The 22348-nt window shown below is 44.5% G+C and overlaps 2 protein-coding genes across 2 annotated transcripts in view; one reads left to right on the top strand and one right to left on the bottom strand.

Annotated features, from left to right (window-relative positions):
• The window catches only part of MYLK3 (myosin light chain kinase 3), a 20720-nt gene extending 6699 nt beyond the window's left edge, over positions 1-14021 (top strand). The window contains exons 5-14 of the mRNA XM_010136434.1: positions 1685-2256; positions 4003-4108; positions 5234-5327; positions 5630-5739; positions 6926-7067; positions 8124-8194; positions 9640-9768; positions 10837-10989; positions 12806-12938; positions 13950-14021. Coding sequence (XP_010134736.1) covers positions 1685-2256; positions 4003-4108; positions 5234-5327; positions 5630-5739; positions 6926-7067; positions 8124-8194; positions 9640-9768; positions 10837-10989; positions 12806-12938; positions 13950-14021 — 1582 coding nt within the window. The remainder of the gene's footprint in view (positions 1-1684; positions 2257-4002; positions 4109-5233; positions 5328-5629; positions 5740-6925; positions 7068-8123; positions 8195-9639; positions 9769-10836; positions 10990-12805; positions 12939-13949) is intronic.
• A 2539-nt stretch (positions 14022-16560) lies between these two features.
• Positions 16561-22048, bottom strand: ORC6 (origin recognition complex, subunit 6; the record flags this gene model as incomplete). Its single annotated transcript, XM_010136435.1, has 7 exons — positions 16561-16619; positions 17112-17225; positions 17874-17948; positions 19105-19217; positions 20065-20154; positions 21232-21395; positions 21919-22048. Coding segments are annotated over 7 exons (745 nt in total), but the record flags the coding sequence as incomplete, so codon positions are not given.
• Positions 22049-22348: the final 300 nt, after the last annotated feature.

The raw sequence follows: 22348 nt of genomic DNA, 5'->3' as shown, positions 1-22348 counted from the left end.
GGTGCGGGAGAAGGCAGAAGCTTCCCCTACCGTGACTTCTTTTCAAACGTTCGAGAACAACTTTGTGTACAGTCTGTAGACATCGTTGCCTCCAAACTGGTTGCTGCAATATCACTAAAACCAGAGTTCCCTGTGGGTTTGAGGCTCTGGCTGGCGAACTGTAGGCAGGGTGCTCCGACAGCTGGAGCGGGTCTGTCCCAGCTGCCTGCTGGAGCGCTGCCTCGGAGGCTCTGCGTGCACCGTGCTTTGAGGATGGCTCAAGGTGTTTGTGAAGCAGTGCAGGAAGAGTTGCTGTTACCCCTTAGATGTCAGTGCTGGCTGATCGTGATGTGCCAGGCAGTAAAATTGGAAAGGCAGCAGCTCCCGAAGCAGCTGGATAGTTTGGGCAGGAGGGTGTCGAAGCCCTAAAGACTTTGGTTTCGAAGGGAGGGAGGGTGACAGATAACGGGAAGGCAGAACCTTAAGTAAACCCCGGGGGAAGCTGCAGCCTTCCTGCACAGGGTAGCTATTACACTTTTGCGTGTGAAGTCCCCTGAGGGTGGTAGATGCCTCGCTGAAATGAGTGTAACTTTTAATGAAGTCTGTAGGCCCACGCTGAAGTGTCAAAAGAACATTGTGTTCCCCTGCTTGGAGAAGCGCCCAAGGTCCTGCCGAGCTCAGGCTTGTCTAGATAGTAGTGGAAGTGTTTGCTCAGAGCTGCGCTCAGCTGCTCTGACAGCTCACTCGGCTGCCGCTTGGGTTCACAGCAGGGTGCAAGGGTGCTGAAAATGAGCTGAGGCACTTCTGACTCTTGTTAGGCAAAAGCAGAAACACTTTTTTTGAAACATCCCTTGTAATAAGGTCTCTCTACTAAAAGAGGCAACAACGTTTGTGAAAATGAGGTACTTTCTCTCCCCGACATCAGAAATTGTCTTTACTTGCTGTCGTATAAACTCTACAACTTCACAAGTTTCAGTTTGGTCTTACTGAAATCAGACTGTGTGTTCATGACAGTTGGAACAGTAACAGCTGACTCAAAAATTATCACACGAATGTCTTTGGATTTTAAGAGTGTAGAAAAGTGGTTTTGACCTGTATTCTTTTTAGGCAACTCTAGAGGAAAAAAAATTTATTAAACTTTTCCAGTAGCTAGAATGCTGAGGAAATAATATCAATGGAGTGAGAGAGTTTATGAAAATGACCGCAAGCTGTGGGAAGAATGCGATCCCATCAGCAGACACACCCGGGTGTTAGTGTGCGAGTCAGCCAGCTGTGAGAGGACTGGGAGGGAAGCAAATCTTTGGATTTGTGGAGCTGTACGACCAGTCAGCCATTTAGATAATCAGCATGTAATTAGTGAAGGCAACACCACCCCCTCCGTGCCCAGGTAGTGTTATTTTATTAGACGAGCTGTAATAGTTACAAAAATGGTTAAGCTTTCAAATGTGGAATTCACACTTCGCAGTGTGAGACATTCTGTGCTCGGCAAAAGGCAGGCTTATACATAGATGAAGACACAGGAAAAGCATCAGCCGGCTTTTTGTAGCCCTTCCCTTAGTGTTGAGTGTTTCCTGAGATTATGGGCATGGTTAGATTGCTTTAATACTGTAGGAAGCTGTGGTTTCAGCAGCTAAGAGATTTTTATTCCTCTACAAAGTTACAGAAGCAAGGCTAGTAATCTGCGTAAAATGTCAACTGTTTGCAGGATATCCATCAATGTACATATGACTGAAATGAAAGAAAAGATTGAGATAACCAAGGAAGGAAACTTAAATGATCACAGAGGTAAACGTCCCAAAGTAAAATCCCCATCCTTGACACCAACAGAAGTGGAAAGAATTGAACAGCTGCCTGAAAAATTAGAACTTGAACAGAGTCCTAAAATCATCAGCGCTGAGCCAAATCAAGTAGTGAAAGGGGACAATAAGCAAAATGAACTTGCACCTCAAAAGGGGGAGCAACAGCTGTTACTGAGCAAGCCCAAACCAGGAAAAAACGCTGAAGAGAAGTCGGTATTAAAACGCAAGCCCATAACCTCACCGAATCCCTCCCCAGAGGAGCCTACGCAAGATGTGGGGGTAGAAGTGAAAATCTGTCAAGAAACAGTAAAAGCGGAAGAATCCCCGACAGATACCAACTCTGAGAGGGGAGAGGCTGAGCCCGCATCTTCAGAGGGAAGTGAAAATGCTGCTCGTCAGTGTACAGGAATGGAACCAGAGAAGACGAAGTCACTGGAAACTAGCAGAGAGCTTCCCACGCAGGATGAAACCATCATTGGTAAGTTGCTTGCAGTTACTCTCGGGAACTTTTCCATTGAGGATTTTGTGCTACTCGTGCGTTACACATACAGTAATAGCTGGAGCAGCGCTCAGCACAGGTCACCTCTGTCAAGATGGTGGTTCGGAAACATTTTACCTTGGGTATCTTTGATCACATAAATAACACATGGATTATAATTTGTATGAATTCTGCTAATAGCAATCTTCTTTGTAAAGTATGTTTTTTGGAAAAAAATTCCTTTAAAATAAAACCGAGTGAAGTGTATGTGTGCTCAGAAGTACGAGTAATTTTGAAAAAGTCCATTTCTCTTTAGGTGAAGCATTTATTCCTTCAGGTAGAGTATGCAACCCACGTATGCTTCAGCAGCTCTGGGCGGGAGATCCGGAGAGCAGCGGAATGCTGCAGGAAGAATGTCTCACTGGGGTCTTTGCGCTGCTGGCCGCAGATCTCAGTTACTGCCTGAACAGTTGATCAGTGTTTCAGAGAATACCGTCGCCTGGCAGCATAAATCTGAGTGTGTCCCAGAACGTACACGCATGGGTCGATGTCCTGACCGGGATCTGGCTTTCTCAGCAGTAGCAGGACATGAGTTGAATACGTGTTAAATTGCAGCCCAAGACACCTGGAGATTAACTGTAAAATTGCTTTGAGTGGAAGACACCAAAAGTTAGTTTATAGAAGCTTTACCCTAGAAAAACTTGAACACTAAGTGTATCATGGTTAACTGATTTAGCTTCCCACAAACTGATTAAACATAATAGTTGTAATGTTAATAAGATTGCAGCTTCAACTTGAACGTTGTCTGCAAAAATGTTGCTGCTAGAAGCAGCTTCCTGATTTTGCCAATGACTGTCATCATTTATCAGTGCTGTGTGTCTGTGGTGGTCCTTCCAGCTGCCACACAATGCTTAAAAGAAATCGAGTGCAATATTTTCAAACCTTCAGCTATTTTTTGCAGGTGACGTCTTCTGTTAATGCATAAACTAAGATGTTGATCTTCTAAAGATGTCTAGTGGGTTTACTGTGTTTTAAAGAAGAAAGAAAAAAAGGGCTGAGGTTCAGGAGGTGGGATGCTGTTCTCAGTTCCGGGCCTTTATTCCTCATCCGTAAAAGGGTGTTAGCAGTCAGAGTTCCTCACCTGAAGTAACAGAGAGATTCTAGATATTTTCAGTGCCTCCCTTCTTAACAGCTAGCTGCAAATGCAATGGTTATTTCGCTTGCATTCCACTCTAAAAATAGCGAAGGAATTGCACGCTTAATGCTATCCAGATACTTCAGTGCTTGACTAAATTCCAGCAGAAGAAAAAATGGTGGCATGGTAGAGGAACACAAAGCAGAGAAAAGATGAGAGAGGGGACAGTGCATTTCAGACTAAATTTCTGGTGTGAGCGTTTGCATTAGCAGCCTGTCGGCCTCAGTCGAGGCTCCTTGTCCAGGTGTTTGGCCCCTGGTGTTTCTCCCTTAGAGCCCCACGGCACTGAGGGCTGCATCAGCAGTGCCTGTCTGAGAGCCGGGCTTTATCCCTTCAGGAACCGCGGTGCTGAAGGTGGGGGGAGCACAAGACTATGGTTTTGTGGAGCTGTGAATACGGGAGGTTGAGAAGGCAGGTGAGACTTCTCATTACACTTAGCAGACACAACCAGGTGATGTGCTTGTCCTGCGGGTTGTAATCACCGGGAGGGGGGTGAGATTGAGTGCAGTAATGTGTGTAGGAACACCTCCGTGACCAGCTTCTCTCTTTAGATGACAGCCCTTCTCCACCAGCTCCTTTTGAACATCGCATAGTGAGTGTCAAGCAAACAGAGGTGACAGCGTGCTACTCAGTGTGTCGTCACAAGCTGCTGGGGGGGTAAGTATTGCTGTCCCTAACGTTGTACTGCTGTTGGTAGCTACGGTGTGGAGAGAGGCAGGTGACTGGAGAGAGAGAGCTGTCATCTTCAGGTGGTCCCAAGGTGTCTGTGGGTGAGGCGGGTACAAGCTCACTGTGGCCAGAGTGAGAAGGCTCGTCCTTCAGAGCTTTTGGGCTATCATAGTTCCTTGTATCAACCTTCTGTCGGTTTTGGGGGGCGTGGGGAGCGTGCCCCTTAGGTGCCTGGTTGCTGCCACAGCTCCATTTTCAGACACCTGACTGTGATCTTTGACGATTTATGTTTTGCATTGTTATAATAATCCTGGCTACAGCTGGTGACATGAGGAAAACCCGTACCCTTCAGGCAGACAGACTCAGAGCATCTGAAGTCAGCAAAGCCCATTAGGACAGGCAGCTTCCAGAATCTTCTTTTCCGTGCTGAACTGCACGTTAAAGAAATCTAAAGGAGAAGTTACAATTACTTTGACCTTATGTTTAGTTTTCATTCATAGGAAGTCTGCAGCTGCTTCAACCTTTGTATTCTTGTATCCTTGCTTATCTGACAAGATGATTTGGTTTTCAGGTTGATCCAGGTACAAATATGGCTTAGTGAGTACAAGCGATATGATGCAATAGCAGAGAAGATGGTGTTTAGAAATCATCCTAAGGGGCATTAATGTATCTGGGTGACATGGGTAAGAATTTACAACGCGCAAGAAATGCAGTCTGTGGCATGGCTACGGCTACTGGTCTGGTAGTCATTTAAAAAGTTATGAGATCAGGACAGAAATATCCTTGTTAATATACCCACTAACCCATCACTGAAGGACAGCGAGCGGGTACAGTTACAGAACCGAAAAAGAATATCATCAGGTCATCATACTGCAAAGAGATGTAGTAACGTGAAGGGGCATAATGTTTTAATGTAAGCATTGAACAACTGGCTGGAAAGATAAAACTAATCCTTCATAAGCTGGGAGAAAGAGGAGATTCACGCTGCTGGCCACCTGATTCTGTTCACTTTGTACTGTGCTATTTTTAATCCATGATAAGAATAGTTGTACGAACAGTGTCTGTGGCGAGCTGTGTTAAGCCAGTTTCCCATCTTTTCCTTGGTATCAACAGGGGACGCTTTGGACAAGTTCACAAGTGCACGGAAATATCGACTGGTCTCAGCCTGGCAGCCAAAATCATAAAAGTGAAAGGAGCAAAAGAGAGGGTAAGTGTGTTGCTGTGAACCCAAGTGAGCACGCTCTAAACCCGGCCTTACTGCAACCACCTTAACACTGCTTCCCTCATCGGCCCACAAGAGGCACCGCGTCACCAGGTAGAATCTGTCTTAGTGAGGAGCAGCTTGGACTTACCTGGCTGTATGTCATCCCCCATGGCTGTGGTGAAGCTGCTGTCCGCCTGAGACCTGTGCTGGGCTTGTCACTGGGTCTTGCCTATAATTGTATTTGAATGTACTGGAATTTAAGGCACGTGTTTTGCTAATTTTTTGTTAATTTGTTATTTTTTCAGGAGGAAGTAAAAAATGAAATTAACATCATGAACCAATTAAATCACGTGAATCTGATCCAGCTTTATGATGCTTTTGAAACAAAAAATAGTATCACTTTGATCATGGAATAGTAAGTTTAAATTGTCAGATATTTGCGTTTTCTCAGGTCACTAAAAGAAACAGGGGATGAAATTCTGAGGTGTGAAGAAGGCTTGAGTGGTTTCCCAGCCTGAGAGCTGATTGCGCTTTCAGAAGGAGAGAGAAAAAAAAGTTTTGAAAGTGGTTTCTTCAGGTTAAAGGCAGCAATCTTCAAGAGTGTGAACCAAATCACAAGGTCATTAATGAACAGAACTTCACTGTGGTCCATTTTTCATTGGACTTAGAGGCCCCAGCGTTGTCCCTAGCTACCAAATTACGTACAAGTGTGGTGGGTAAAAAAGAATCTCAGTTAGGCAGGGAGAGAGAGGAGGTGAGGAACCCAGACAAGAAGAGGATTGAGGAGGTTTAAGTAGAGTTAGAAAAGACATGGAGGTGGTAGGAAGGTGATTAATTAAATGCGTGATCTGCCTCCTTAGAATTAATAAAAATGCCTCCCCGTTTGAAGCTAAGTAACGATTTTGATCTGTATCACAGAAGGGAGATTTCACGCTGTATGCCTGCGGCCTTTCCTGCGTAGTGGCATGTGGCTTTACAAAACCCTGAAGTTCAATAACCTAAAAACTGAGTTTCTGCTACAGAACTAGTTGTTAATGACATGAAAGAAAAAAGAATACAGAATAAAATAGCAAATACAAATATAAGACATGTAAAATGTGTATATTGACATTAATACCTGCAGTTTTCACCTTGCAGACCCTCGTCAGAGCTATATGTCTGATGTAACTTCCTCTTAATTTTTGTGCAGAATTAAGTTCAGTTGTAGCTTTCAGTTTGAGAAGTTCCATTTAGTAAACTTTATAGATCAAAACCTCGTTTTCTGTGGACTAGTAAGATGAGCAAATCATAGATACTTTGGTGGCCTGTGAGGGTTCTCCAGGTCGCCACTGGATCACCAGGGTTTGGCTTTGCCACGTATCCCCCTCAAATGTTAGCGGCAGCTTTTAAATTTTTGAATTTAGATTGCTCTTAATTTCAGTCAAAAATAGGTCCCGAAGTCACTGAGGCCACTGACGCACTTTACACTGGGCGTGTTGGTATGGCCCTTGCTGAATTGGCCCAGCTTGGGGGGGAGGGGGTTTGCTATTTCCAACTTGGAAATAAATTGAGCTGATGAAGAATTTTAGGGGTTTTAACTCTTTTCTGTGTCAAATTTTTAGTCTTGATGGTGGTGAATTATTTGACCGGATCACAGATGAAAACTACCACCTGACTGAGTTGGATGCGGTCCTGTTTACCAGGCAGATCTGTGAAGGAGTCCACTACTTGCACCAGCATTATATTCTCCATTTAGATCTGAAGGTCAGTGCTCGTGCTCTCCGCTCTTCAGCGATGCTGTGGTTTGTTCCACCACCGTGTCTCTCATTACAAGAGTAATTTCTCATTTTATGGACTTAATTAACTAAGTCTGTTCCTTTATGACGTTCAGCAGCCACAAGGAACGGAGCTCTAGAGAGTCATTACTCTTTTTCAGTGTCTGTTCGGTAGCTTGCGTAGAACAGTGAAGTGAACAGAATTCTGTGCTCTTGCCTCCCTTAAATCAGAAGCTTTTTTGGTCTGCGTGGAATTAAACAACGCCCTTTTGCTGTCCATGAAAACACCACACCCCAAACCCTCTTTGGCTAGAGATGCCTGCAGTCTTCCCTCCACCTCCCCTACCCCCTGTAACCGTGTTCAGTCATCTTCGTGTTGTTTGCACCTGGTGACGCCTGGAACTGAACTGCAGTAAAATGACAAGGTTTTCCGAGTGGCCCCTAATAACTGACCTTTCTGAACAGAAATACAAACTGAATTTTTTTTCTGCTCGTTGATATAGTACCTTATGCAAACGATGTTAGAGCTGGTTGGCCTGTAGACAGTTCTGCAGCTGTAGTAAGTTTGGACACCACCATCCCCCCCATCCCCACCCTGAAAAATAGTCTCATGGGGAAAAAAACCCAGATTTTTGTCTTTGTGGGTAAACAAAAGGATGCACTTGATGTGTTTCTTGTGGCTTTTTATGGAGTTATTTTATAGTTAAGGAGTAAATCCAGTGGGTAAGCCTCAACCATCAGACTGACTCTATTGTTTTACACAGGGGAGGCTTTTCCAGTTCAAAATCTATTTGTCATCTGTGGTGAAATATGGAAATATTGTTATATAGCAACAGGAGTTAAGCTTCTTTATAGGAGGTCCAAACCCAAACCTTTCATTAACTCGGTGTGCTAGTCAAATCCTGTCTCCCACGACAGAAAAAGAAGGAAAAGTCTTTATACTGAAAATTATCACTAAAATCTCTGAGATTTTTATACTCTCTTGCTAGATCTCTCTCTCCAAGTCACACGTTTATCTCAAAATAGCCTCTTCTCTTTTTTGTAGCCTGAAAACATACTATGTGTGAACCACACAGGAAACCAGATTAAAATTATTGACTTTGGATTCGCAAGGAGGTAAGAGAGTTTAGTATTTTAAAAAACAAAACAAAACCAGATGCATGAACGTCTGAGGTGGTTTTGGTAGCTCTTGGGGACTTTTTTCTGCCTTTTGGTGCCTGTAATGTAATTCTGCTACGTGACTGAGCGAAGCGGTGTGCTGCTGCAGGCGTGGGTTTGCTGCTCTGTGCATCAGTTATCTAATTACTTTTCCAAATAACGTATCTGTTGGATATAGCTGCACTGCTGTTCTGATTATCTCAGAATGATTCCCCGTGTAGAGCTGTACTCTAGGGACTTCGTGGAGGCTCTCAGAGGCTTCTTAACTGCTGCGTTCTGTTGTGCAGGTTCTAGTTGTGGAAATTATCTGCTAAAATCTTTCCATAGATGAGTTGATTGAAGGAAATTTAAAAAATGGAAAAAAAAGAAGGCGTTTGAGCCATCCCGTGTGAAACAGGAAACCTTCAGAGAAATATGGACTTTTCTGGATTATTTGACCTTGCTCACATGAGTTTGTTAAAGGAAAGCTGTGAGAGCTTGAGTCAATTCCTCTAGAATAAAAGGAATGACTCCTGTTAGTGTAACAGCGAGAACAACGGTATCTCTCTCTTTCTTTTTTTAAGCCCTTTGAGGCTTTTCTTAGGCCAAGACCTGATAGAATCATGCAGGTCTGGACCTGTGAGTGTACTTTCATCTCTTCGAAGTATTGTATGAAAACAGAAATGGATACATTTGAGGGGTTTGGTTCTTGGTTTTATTTGGTGGTTTTAAACTGGGAGGGTAAAGATGCAAAGTAAAGCAGTTTTGAGGACAAGGTTTTCCAGGACACAGAAATGTAGAAGCAGTGCTTTTGTGGTTTGTTCAGTCTGTACACAGAGAGAACGCCAGCGGCCATCAGTGGCATTTATTACTGCTTCAGTTTTGTAACTTTCTCCTTTTAAGCAACGGAACAGAATAATTTTCTCTCGATATGGGATCACCGTTTAACTTGTTACCAAGCCCTAATAAATCATCTTTGGAGTCACGCTTGAGCAGTTACATTGTGCTCATACCCGTTACGGGCCTTGACCCTGTGCTGCAGCTGGCTACACCCGCTAGGCAATGCTCTCCAAACCTGTTTTGATGGAAGCTGCTTTATTTGTTTTCTGTTGGACAACGTCTGCTGGAAAGCATCCTGAGGAGCCTGGCAGAGAATAAAGCTGCTAGTGCTCTGTGGGGAAGGCCTTTGCAGGTTTTATTGCCCTTGGTGTTCTTTGGCAAAGGGATACCTCACGGTATATTCACCTGAAGTCACAGCAAAATTCACCAGTTTGTTCTGTAAAGACCTTGATGCTGTCCTGGGGAGTCTGCTGTGCCCGCTTTGCCAGGCTTGCAAGCCAAAACGCCATGCCTTGGTTTTTACAAATGTGAGATGTGTTGGCCAGCCTGCTCTCGGCACTGATGTCTCTCTCTTTCCGGCAAAGGTACAAACCTCGAGAGAAACTGAAGGTTAATTTTGGAACTCCAGAGTTCTTGGCTCCTGAAGTGGTGAACTATGACTTTGTTTCCTTCCCGACAGACATGTGGAGTATTGGTGTCATCACGTATATGTTGTGAGTAACCCTGGGAGGGGTTGTGGTGAGGGCACCAAAGGCTCTGCGAGAGCGTGCAGAGAGCAGAGGGTGTCTGCAGAGCAGGAACGCAGCAACCCATCTGGCTGCAGCTCCTCCTAATTCATTCTATTAAAACCCGCAGCCTTTAATGCAGAGGCACCTTGCTGTGCATATGAAGTCTGTAAAAAAAAAAAAAAAAAAAAAAAAAATCCCTTTTGATAAATAGGTACGTGTTCTCCCTTACCACCAAGGTAAAAGCAAGGTAGAACAGGTCAGGTTGGTCTTTTGCTCAGAAGAGTTGCCCAAAGGATGTCAGGGTGTTCATTTTGATTGCATTCTTGAGGACTTGAATTAATTTTCAAATCTGCAGTCTGATCATTTTAGTAGCTTAGACTTCGAGTGCATCTGCACAGAGGAATTAATGTTGGATGTTAGGCCGTGGGTCTGAAAAATGTCATGTCACAAATAGGGCTAAAACTTCTCTCTGGATGGCGGCCATGGAGCTTGTCTGTCCAGAGCCTCTGCCTCCTGATGAGCTGACTTTGCATCCCAGATGCATTTCCCAGATGCCTTCCGTGAACTGGATACGTTTCTGGTTCGAATTTGTATGTTAGCCAAAACCCAACTGAATTACTAAAAGTAATAAACGACTGAAGCAATAAATCTGGACTTAGAGACTAATTGAAGAAAGTATGCTATTGTTCGAACTCTGGGGAGTTGGAGCCTAGTGTGGATATGGGCCTTGACTGAGGGAAGCTCTTGAGTCCCCCTAGCTTTTCTAGCTGGGAAAATACTGACATCTGTAGATCCCGTCTGAGTCGATTTCCCGGGGGATCTATTAACAGTGCTCCCTGCCCTAGCTGAGTGAACCGCTAGAGAGCGACACTGACGTTACAACGCTTCACTGCTCCAGACTGTTGGCTTATCTTGGCAGGGACTGAGAAGTGGAACCCCCCTGGCTGAGCGTTTCCTCAGCATAAGCTAACAACAGTTACAAAGAGGATTCATAGCAGGAAAAGTGCTTCTTGCATAGAATAACGACTCATCTCCCTGCCATTCGTTTTTAAGGCTTAGTGGCCTGTCCCCATTCCTGGGAGAAACTGATGCAGAGACAATGAATTACGTAGTCAATTGCAACTGGGATTTTGATGCAGAAGCATTTGAACAGCTATCAGAAGAAGCTAAAGACTTCATTTCCAGACTACTCGTGAAGGAGAAAAGGTACTTCTTTGTGTGGTCGTGCGGGCAGTAGCACCTAATGATGTTAAATTTCTCCTAGTCAACCGTTTGGATTGCAGCCAACAATGAGGACTCACTGTGTGACATTTTTGTACAGTGTATCCGTGCTTGCTGAGCAGTTCCTCGGTGATTCAAAAGACCCTGTTGAAAAGGAAAATGTCTGTGTACCTTGACTGAAGAAAGATGCTTTTCTGAGTAGCATCAGTACGGGCAGAACAGAGGAAATCTGGAAGCATGTGCTCTGGGGGAAGCTGCCTTTAGTATCCCTTCTCTGAGCAAAAGCTATTTCTATTGTTACTTTGGATTCTCCCAACGGCAAAAATGCCCCTAGAATGCCGTGGAGGATCAACGGGAGCTGCAGCCCTGAAAACACGCATTGTTCTCTCAGAAGTGCCCTACGTGCATTTGGTAGATATTAACGAGCACTTGGGACGTAACGTGGCATGTGGCTTCTCAGTCTCGGCTCCACTGCAATAAAAAGTGATTGCACATATGAAACAACAGGAGAACGGGGACGATGTTGGTGTCAGACTGTGGCTATGGGGTTGGGTAAATGAGTAGAGAAATTTTTCTCTTGTGGAGCAGTGATACAAAACTAATCAAAATGGGAAATGATGCGTACAGTAAACCAGACTCTGGGTTTGAGGGGAATTCAAAGGAGTGCTTAGAATATTAACAACCTCCAGATCATTACCTAAATTAGACAAATCACTTCTAGTACTAATTACATTTTGAACAGTAAGTCATATAAAAAGCAATAATAACTGAACTTTAACGTGCCCGCAGGAGACAACAAAGGGTGTTTTCTTAGACTGCCACGATGATTTGTGATTGATGAGACTGTGAACTCTGCTTTGGAGTCTTCCATTTCACTGTGCAGTGGGAACAGGGACTCTAGAGGGACGGTGTGTGAAGTCTGGTTAGAAGCTGTGGTCAGTGAAAGGACTCTGCACGAAGAGTGTTGTCAGTGAAATGCAGAGAGCGATGGTTATTTGGCCCAGTTGTTCTCAAGGTACACGGACAGCCTTCCTCCTCCTACGACGAGGCACCTTTGCCATGCAGGGACAGCAGGTCTGGCCTTGTGCAAGATCTGTACCAACCTCCCTGACTACTGACATCAGCAGCCAGGAGCCGTCTTTCCATCATCTCAGTGACAGCTCAGACAAAGCTCTGGAGTTAGGCACAGGCTTTTGTTCTGAAAAAATGCGCTGAACACCTCTACCCCAGGATTTCCTCTATTACAAGATATTGGCCAAAGCTTTTTGGGTAGGACTTCACATTTGGGCCCATTGTTAAATGTCAGTGTATAATGTATGTTTGTCTTGATCCAAGTTTAGGGTGAATAGACAACTGTGCTTTTTCAACACGAGGCACGGAACAAGCCTGCACCAGCACAAACACTGTTTTTCTGTATGCACTGATTCTCTTAGCAAAGTTCTGCATTCACCTAACAAAATGATACATAAGCTGATGAACCTGTACAGCTCCTCCTTCAATGACAAAAAAAATCCCACCCCAAACTAAACCCTAAAAAGGCAAAATACTGTATTTAACCACAGTTCAGCCAATGCACTGCAGACCCCCCAGCAGCTTTTCACACCACTCGCCCCTTACACTGGAGAGTGCAGGATGTCATTGGGGTCACGTGCACTGGCACGAACAGCATCTCAGGAGGCGTCTCCACTCGCGTTGGTGCGCTTAGGACAGTATCTTTATCACTAACATGGAGGAGCGGAGGGCACCGAGAAAATGGCAGTGGGGGTAGCTGGATTTACATGGCAGGTCTCCTCTCCCGCAGCTGCCGGATGAGTGCAACGCAGTGTCTGAAGCACGAGTGGTTAAACAATCTACCTGCCAAAGCCAAGAAGTTCAAGCTTCGGCTGAAGTCCCAGTTGTTGCTGCAGAGTTACTTGGCTCACAGAAAATGGAAGGTAAATAGACAAAGTCTGGCAAACCTGAGGGAAGATCAGCTTAACGCAGGCAGAGCCACTCCCTCCTTTTTTGGCATGTTGGCTCATCTTTGCCCACAGGCTCTTTTTTCTTGTAAATAGGAGTTTGGGAAGTCTGTGCTCAGTTGTAATTTCAGGTGTTTCGGTTTTTTTTTTTCCTTCTGCAGAATGATATAGCTTCTATTTTTAGCAACTTTGGTTTCAATTTTTATTCCTGATTGATGTTTAGGAGCTTTAAATTTTTTTCTTTACAAGTTCAGAGATTCAGATGCTACTTAGCTTATATTAAATGTTGTTTCTCTTCATATTCGAGAGATATTTTTCCTCTGTGTTCCGTTGCCACTATGGAGTAGGAATACAACATAAGGCGGTTTTGTGGCTCCTACTGCAGAGAGAACTGGGGGAAAAGAGAAAAATTAGGCTTAAACCCTAAGAGAACTCTTCAGGACCTTGCTGATAACTCCATGCTCCTTCAGAACTAAATTTTATATGAAGCAGTGATAAGAATTTCTATTGGAGTCTCTATTGGGTTATAGATAATCAATCCTGGAAGATACACACTGTGATTTTGTTACAAAGAAGCCTGTGGAAATGTGAGGAGAATTTGCTGAGGACCATTTTCTTTTCTTTGGTCACTGGAGAGCTGTAATTCCTTGCCAAGGAGTTAAACCAACGGCTTACACTTTTCCCACTCCTGCATTCCATATGTTTGGTTGCAGACTTCTGCCCTTGCCTTTTGAAAAAATACATGATCTAAAGAGGTACCACTGTACCGCTCGTAACAATGCTGCGGACGTTCCCAGCAGCAGCAGCAGCCTGTTCTGCAGCGGTCAGTGGTTCCCCAGTACGGAGCTGTTCTGCGCTGCAGTCCACACCAGGTAGGGGTCACTCCAGGGAAATGGGCTTACCAGGAAGGAAAATCCACGTCCGCCGCAGAAGAGGCCCTTTGCCACAGCTGCACTCATGCTTGGACTGTTCTGTTTTCTTTCACAGAAACATTTTTATGTGGTGGCTGCTGCGAACAGGCTGAAGAGATTTCAGAGCATGTCTGTCAAGCCTGCGTAAGCTTGTGTGAAGCATCTGCTGCTCCTCGGGGATGGACATGAAGCCACACGCTAAGGACTCAGTATCTTCCATAACATCTACCCTTCCGTTTTATAACATGAGGTTTTGAGTCTGTCCTCCTCATTTATTGTGTGTTAGCACTACGGTTCCAGAAGTGCCTCAAGGAAGAGGCACTGGAATAATTTCTAAAAGCATAAGCTACCTTGTTTGTTTTTACCAGTTTTTAGTTGTACATAGTGATGGAAAAACACGGCTGTTACTGGGGCTGACGTTTTGCTGAAGGCTTTGATTCTGCAGAGTATTGTTGGTGTGACAACACCTTGTCAGTTCTCTGGTTTCTCACACCAAGCAGGGGATCTCTTAACAACTTTCCTTCATGACTGACTGATGTATGTCATCGATTTTAGAGCACTGCCACAACAGTGGCACAATTTTTCTCTTGGGTGTTAGTTAGAACAAAGATATCACATATCCTTTTCTTCCGCAGATTTTTTTTAACATTTTTTTTTCATCCAAACATGATGATGATGAACTGAGTTGAATGGTTTTGGTTTGTTGGGTTTTTTTTAATTCTGCTCTCCTTTAAAAAATAGTCACTGCATAGTTAAGAAATAGGAGGAATCCTGGTGCGAAGCAACCTAAGTCAGTCGATTCATTGCTGCTCTTATGGCGAGGTGAATTGAGGTGAATTGATAGAACTTTTGGAAGGAGATAGGTGAAACTGCAACAAATAAAAATTACCTAATGACGTTGGGTCTATACAAAAAGATCTCATGTTGTCCAGAAAAGAGCTTTCCAGGCATTGTTTTATAGGTATTTAAAACTTTTAAATGAATCTTACTGGCTGTGATTGCAGCCCTGAGTTTTGTAAGCTTTAGTCTGAGGATTTTTTCCTCCAACAATTGTAATGAAGTCTGAGAAGCTGATACGGTGCGATACGCAAAATAGGTGTAACTGCTGTTCAGTGGCAGGGGACTGGTGTGCTGCCAGACTCTGCATTTAGCCTGGTTAGGAGGCTGAAGCCCTTTTTTCTCCCACTTTGCTCTTGAACATTAAAGGCTTTCTTCACTATACTAATTAATTCTGGATTTTAAAACTTTTTCCTGATGTATGAAGAGTTGGAGCCACTTCCGATATCTCAGCTAAAAGTCTAACATTATTTATTAAACCTGTGGTTTCCTTTATTCACGTTCTAGATTCTGGAAAACTTAGTGTGAGTTTGGGTGGGCTCTTTAGAAAAACTAGCACCACTAAAACTAGCTTTCCAGCAAAGGCATCAACCACTGTAAAGCTCCCTCTACCTCCGATCAGCTTCATCGTGTCCCTTGTATTAGCAGAAGTGTTGGTTGCTAATGAAGAGGTTTGTAAGACAGGCTTACTCTAGTCTAGTCATCTTTTCCTCTCTAGTGCTTCTTACTTTGTACAGTCCTGAATTGTGGACTTCTCCAGCATTTCCAGAATTGAGACAGAGAAGAATTATTAAAATCAACAGAAATAATCTTGAAATCAAGGGAAATATTATTAACAATGTATAACCTTCTATGAAGGCCTATTTTTGTTCATGTTTTCCTTCCACAGTGGTTTTGCATGCTAAATGTCATTATATTAATTGGTCTGTATATTTCTGAATTAATACTAATAAATGTCATTAAAACGGAACATGAGATGCTCTCTGCTGTCTTGTACATGGCTCCTCCCCGTATTCTCCCAAGAAGAGAAGGTGCATCGGGCCGGCAGATTGCCCACAGAAAGAAATGCCTTTAGAGTCAGTAGCCATCACGCGGTTCTGCAGCTCAGTGAAACCCTCCTCTGCGGCCTTACGGCACGTGTCACCACGGCCTGTGCAGTTTGCTTTGGGTCTACAGAAAGCTAAAAGGACAAGCCAGAGGTGACCTGTGAGTCAGTGGCACTGTAAGTATGACTGAAAGAACTGGCCCCACACACTGATGTCTCAGGAAGTTAATGAGATCAACTATCATAATCCCGGTGCGGTCAGTCACCAGGTACGCAGGGACTATGCACAGCAGTGAGGCATTTGGCAAGCCATGAAAATACCGTTAAGAGCAGTGTTTCAAATCGGAATGCTCCAGCATGACATAATTTATCTGGCTTCGTGTGGAAACACGAGGTTTTCTGGGCTGTTTTGAAACTAAGGTTTATGAAAGTGCACACCCCAGGCAGAAAACATGCAAGAGAAGTGGGCAGAGGACTTGGACTGGGTTTATTACAGTTAGACCAGCCATGTACTGCCCAAGTTGTGGTTTTCCTTCAGAAAGTAGTTAAGACAAGCTGCTGTTTGAGTAGCTGGGATGGCAGTGCAGGACTGCAGAAGCTGCCTCTAAGAACTACAAAGCAGGGCCTTCTCTCCTCCTAAGTTTCTGACTGTGAAGTGCAAAAAGCCCGTATTTACCCAGGCAAGGTCCTTGTCCCCTGGCTATCTTCCTCCTTAAACCACAGACATCTCCTGTACGTCTTTTATTTTGTACTCTAAGGGTTTGAACCCAATGTCATAATCCAAAGCTTTTTTTGTCCACTATTTTTATTGTTTCTTGGAATATTTGGGATGCCTTACAAGCACAAGAGACTTCAGTCCCATACAGGTCATAAAAATAAGTCAAATTCAGTGACTAAATATTTCTTCAACAGTAAAAATAAAATACTGAGTCTGCTCCCTCTGCTGGTCTTGCAGTTTGACAAGGCACCGTTAGTCCTCTCCCTCTTTTTTCACTGACTACCTTGTGCCCCCAGCCGGGGTACAAGGACACGTAACTTCAAAGCTGTTTACACTTAACACGGCATTATGATGTTACCGCTTCTTGCAGCAAGAGATGTTAAGCTCTTCTCTTCCTAATGCCATAGCTGCTCAGGTACCAGGCTGGCAGGTAGCCAGACAGGCTTTTTGTAAAGTCGCCTTAATTGTCATGTCATCTACTAAAAAACCCACTCTTAAATACTTAAAAACCAGCTCATAAATAAAATTACCTGGCTCCAGGCAGCCATCGCTCATGCTACCAGAGCAGAGGGAGAGTTAAAATGACGAGCAAGCAGCAGTGGTATTACTAGGTGGCACTGCAGAGACAGTTTTCCTACTTGTCGCTTGTGCCTTAGCAGCGTTTTCCAGGATTTTCTTTTTCCATTCTTCATAGTCTTGCTTTGTTTCAGTCTTTGGCCGTTTACGTGGCATCTCCTCATCATCTTCAGATCCTATGAGAGAAGGACAAAGCCCATGACAGGCTGTTGTGGGCAGCATGTTGCTGGCAATAATGACAGCAGTGGGCAAATGTACAGACAGAAGCACAGGATCTGTCACTCCTCTCTGATCCTGTGGTTTGCTGCTCCCCTCTGCCAGGGCAGTCACCTCTTCACCTCTGTGTGTGAAGGGGAGAGTTGTCCTCAGTCCTGCTAGGACTGCTCTGCATGAACACCACTGTCCTGCTAGGTTCTCTTTGTCCTGCCTTTAGCCAGGGGTTTGCAGAACGGAGTAAGGGCTGCTGTGAACTGAATATTACGGCATATTACACAATGGAAATGCGGGACGTGTGGAAGTAGAAGGAAGCTGCTTCAGGGGAGGTTCAGAGGGGGTGTTAGGAAAAGGTTCTTCACTGAGAGGGTGGTCAGTTACTGGAACGGGCTTCCCAGGGAAGTGGTCACAATGTCAAGCCTGTCAGAGTTCAAGGAGCATCTGGACAATGCTGGTTTAGTTTTAGCTAGTCTTGTAAGGAGCAGTGATCCTTCTGCGTCCCTTCCAACTTGAGATACTTTATGATTCTACGATAAAATATCATTAAGCAGCAATAAAGCTCAGGATTGCTCCAGTGAGCTGATTTTAGTTCACAGCTAAACACAACTTACCGTCTTCCTTCTCAGACTGCTCCAGGTTGGTGTTCAAGCTTTCAGCTGTCTCTGCAGCCAGAGGAACATCGTCTTCTAAGAAAATAAGTAAGTTGCTTTACTTTGGAATGATGTTTGGGGCCTCAGGGGTGTTATTCTACATGCAATTTTTTTACAACAATACCTGCTTCCAAAAGTATTGTTTCCCAGTCACAGCAGGTACCCGGTTCAGACCAATGCCCAAGGCATGCAAAGGTGCCAGCGCACTTCAAGGGTTGCAGAGACTGGTTGGCTGCTTTAACACTGCTGCTGCATTTGCACCCACCCTGTTCATACCCCAAAACCACTCTACCCTTCTTAGAGATGCCCCCAGCATGCAGGGGGCTGTCCATTTATATGGATGCATGCTCGGCCCTGAACCCATACAGAAACTCCCAGCTGCCTTTAGCTGCTTTAGTGGTGGGGTAAGGTTTGGGATTTTTATAGGGCTCTGCACTGTGGTCAGGAACATGCCTAGGGACAGAGCAGCAGCTTTTGGTTTGGATTTGGGCAGCACGTTCCAGAAGACATGATAGGAAACATGAAGACAGGGTGAAGTAGGGGTCTGTCAGTGAACAGTAAGAATGAAAGCCTGGAAAAGGAAAACGGAGCTAAGTAGGAAGGAGCAGAGATAGAAGGACAGGATGACGTATTTCAATCTTCCTCCTGCATGAAAATGAGTGGAGAGAGCTGCAGGCTCAACAATGGGCAGGAAAGACTCCTCATGTCTGCCCACTGTAGGCAGAAGGATGGTGTCAGGTAATAGCTGAATTACTATCAGAAAAGCAAGGCTTAGGCTTGTTAATCCTGCGGTGGGGGAAAGGAAAACACAGAAATGAGTCAGTCAAAGCCACAGAGATAGCAAGATGTTTCTATTTGTGTGTCATGCTGCCATATTAACAGGATGCAGAGAGCAAGCAAGAAGGAGGAATCCGAGATAGGTCAGGTAGTATGGGAGAGGCAGGGAATAAATTGCAGCAGCAGAGAATGTAAGGAGCAGTAAGTGTTTGGGAAGACAGGAAAATACTTATTTTTGGCCTTGCCACATGCTAAGCTGTTGCAGCTTCCCCAGAAGCAATTAGTGTGATGGGGAACTGGGCTGCAGGAAACGTGTTGGAACGGCTGAAAGTGATGAGAGTGAAATCACTAGTGGAAAAGGATGAGACCAGGCGATGGGTGTCCTGTCTCGCAGGGATAAAGCTAAAAAACTTACTGCTGAGTTGCTGGCTCATCTTCTCTAGATGATTGCACAGCCGGTCAAATATTGCTTTTTTCACCCCGGATGTAGCCAACATTTTAGTTTTGTCCACTTTTAGCTTCAAACGCCTACAAAAGAAAGTTGTTATCTCTGTACAATGCAATACTCCAGCAACTGTCACCCAGGTGAGGTGATGTTTACTATACCAACACCGCCTGAGTGAATGAGGAAGGTAGGCCTGAGTTTTTGTCCCAGCTAATCTTTGTCTCAGAAACAAATTTTCTTAAAAATTAGACTCCCTACGCTGCTCAGTCATTACATCTGAGAAATTGAGACCCAGGGTTAGTTCAAGTTACACGAGGAAATTCTATGAGGAAAATTATTCTATTAGGAAAAGGCACTTTTCAGATTTTGAGGGAATCAGGACAAAATCCCGTTACTGTAAAAAGCTGAACAGGACCCCTGTGTCAAGAAAACATCTGTCGGGAGCTGTGCAACTCCACAGCACCTGAATCGCTTCATGTTACAAGGCATTATATTGAGAGGGAAGATACTTGTAAGCAAGCAAATTCTTAGAAAGGGTTGGCTGGACCAAGTGCTCCTGACACTTATTTCCACGCTGATGTAGGCCTACAGCTATTGGATCCATCTCCCATCTGCGTCTTGGTGCTCAGAAGTAAACAAAAGCCGCTTTTTGCTTTGTACCTAGCTCAAATTTACCCTGACAAGGGGGAAAAATTCCCACTAAATCTGCAAATGTTACTAAGGAATTATGTTACGATGGTTAGGCTGAGAGGAAGGAGGGTGAAGTGCCAAACACTAACAGAAGCTCCTCAGCCACTGCCATGGGTGTGTCCCAATGGAATTACCCACAGCATCCACTTATATAAGTGGATATACATATACACACTGAAATGTCTGTCTGGTGTCTCACAGGCATTTAGGCACGTGGAAGATTCCTCAAGCTGTACTCACCTGCACGCAGTGAATAGTGCGGCTGTTATAAACAGCGGTTTTGAGAAATCAAGGTCCGTTTGCTGTGCTTCGGAGAGGCTGGATTCATACCTAAGAACAACAAGAGAGAGAACTGCGTAGTGCATCTGCCTCAGATGAAGCTGTTGAATGAACCTGTCGCTCGGCACTCGGCAGCTGACAGCTCTCCTGTTGGATCACTTGCTCCTTTGCAACCCAGTCAAGCAGAAACAGCTGCTACTGCTCAGAGGAGGAAAATAGACGCGGGAAAAGAAGGGAACCAGGATCACCTCATCTCTCTGAAGACATTTTAAATTAGAGATCTGGATCAAGGCGTGTCAGTAAAATTTATTTCTTGTGCTCCCCATCTGTGCAACACATATCTCGACATTACACGTAAAAGTTACAATGAGATGCATAAATGAATCCTACAATAGCGGGCAGAATTACAGTTCCTTTGATTCCTCTAATACGTATGTTACACAGATGAAGGCTTAGACAAAATTACATGGTGAATGTGCAGCACAAAAGAATTTAATTTTTTATTGTCCACCTGTCCCTAAGCTACTTCTTTTAGTTTGTATTAAGCAACAAGCAGCATACACAGCCTTTGTTCACTGACCTATAACTCCCAATGTTCCAAATCCGCAACAGCATTTAAACGTGCTGTGAGGGCGACAGCACTCCAGAACAGAACTCCTCAGGGAGTGCCCTTATTAAAGTGGATGTGCAAAATTTTAGTGAAATCTGCTGGATCTCCATTGAAGTGTTCTACCTAGTGTTTTTACAGGTAGAGTACCGTGCACTGGAAGAGCTCTGCTTCTCCAGAAGAAAAGGATTTATTTCTGCTGAGCATTCCTTCTGAACTGTGACATGATCAACAGTTACACGGAAGAGAGCATGAAGCTATGGACAAAAACAGGGACTAATTTTTATACTATTTCCAGACGAAGAACTGGGACTCAGACAATGACTTACTGAGATTCACAGTCTTAAGTCTTTCTAACAAAGGTGGCCTAGATAAATGGCTGGAGAGTCAGTGCTAAGAACTCACCTCCCACTCCAGTCAGCAGGAGATTCCTGGCCCTTCACACCATCAAGCTCTTTACGCATCTAACGAACAAAGAATCTTACTAGTGGTTACCAGTGTGCTCATGAAAGCTTCCTCACCTCTGCAGGATTTTTGAAGCGGTGCTCACTGCCTCTGTGCAGCCGAATTGCACGGCCAAGTCTCGCATTCCCAGTCTGGGGTTCACCTCTAGCAAACACTCCAAAGACTTCATGGAGCTCTGGTAGGTCGTCTTATTCAAACCGGAGAGTTTAACAAAATAGCTCTTTCAAGAAGACAAAGACAAACCCCAACAATTAGCACGATTTCTTCCTGCCATCTTATTCAGGCAGACAGAATAGATTAGGGAGAAACGACACACCACCACGAAATAAAATTAAACACAATTGTGCAGTGAATACACACAGAAAGATTAACCACCTAGGAATGACACATCTTTTAGTGCAGTATACCAGTATAGAGAGGGAATCCTTGGAGCCACTGCTTCCTCCCGCAGCAAAAGGGACGGCTGTTAAATTTAACATCCTTAGTTTATTTGTTACTAAAAGAGCTGAAATTGTAACAAAGCAAGCTCAATTTGTGAAGTGTCTAGTACACTGATCTCAACTGGCCCTGTTTCAAACTCCGGGTAGTGAAAGCTCTAACTCAGTGCTTAGCAGCACAGCGGGTCTAGGGTAATAGCAGTTATTACTATCCTTTTCCTTCTCCTGACGCACAGTACAGAGAACAGAGATTTTATGGAGTGATGGAGAATGCACCAGCCAGCCAAGTCACATACTGTATCTTACTTTGTCAACTGGTTGTTTCATGAAACTAGCTGCTAGGTCCAGGCACATCACAGCGCTGCTTGTCGCTGTCATCTGAGCCATGAATCCCGTGCATTTCACCTGGGACAGCCGCAGATATTCCTCCGCTTTTCTGCAGAACACCCGGCATACAAAGCCCTCGTTAACAAACCCACAGTGACATGACCGTAAGAATGGCAGCACAGGAACCCGCCCGAGGGTACCGAGTCCAGCACCCCGACTCCGGCAGCGGCTGCGGCACGCACTGAGGGAGAGGGATGGAGGATACTACTGCCCTTGCTCTAGCAATCCGCCACAGCAGCTCTGCATTCCACAGCCTGAAACGACTCTTCTATTAACCGCGAACACAGTAAGGGCCGTGACTTCTTTTCTCACCGGCCGGGATCAGGGAACGCGATGGCAGGCTGGCAGT

The sequence above is a fragment of the Buceros rhinoceros genome, unplaced genomic scaffold, assembly GCF_000710305.1.
Source record: "Buceros rhinoceros silvestris isolate BGI_N320 unplaced genomic scaffold, ASM71030v1 scaffold17425, whole genome shotgun sequence".
Taxonomy (NCBI): Eukaryota; Metazoa; Chordata; class Aves; order Bucerotiformes; family Bucerotidae; genus Buceros; species Buceros rhinoceros.
Note: the sequence above shows the minus strand (reverse complement) of the source record. Positions and strands in the feature narration are given on the sequence as shown.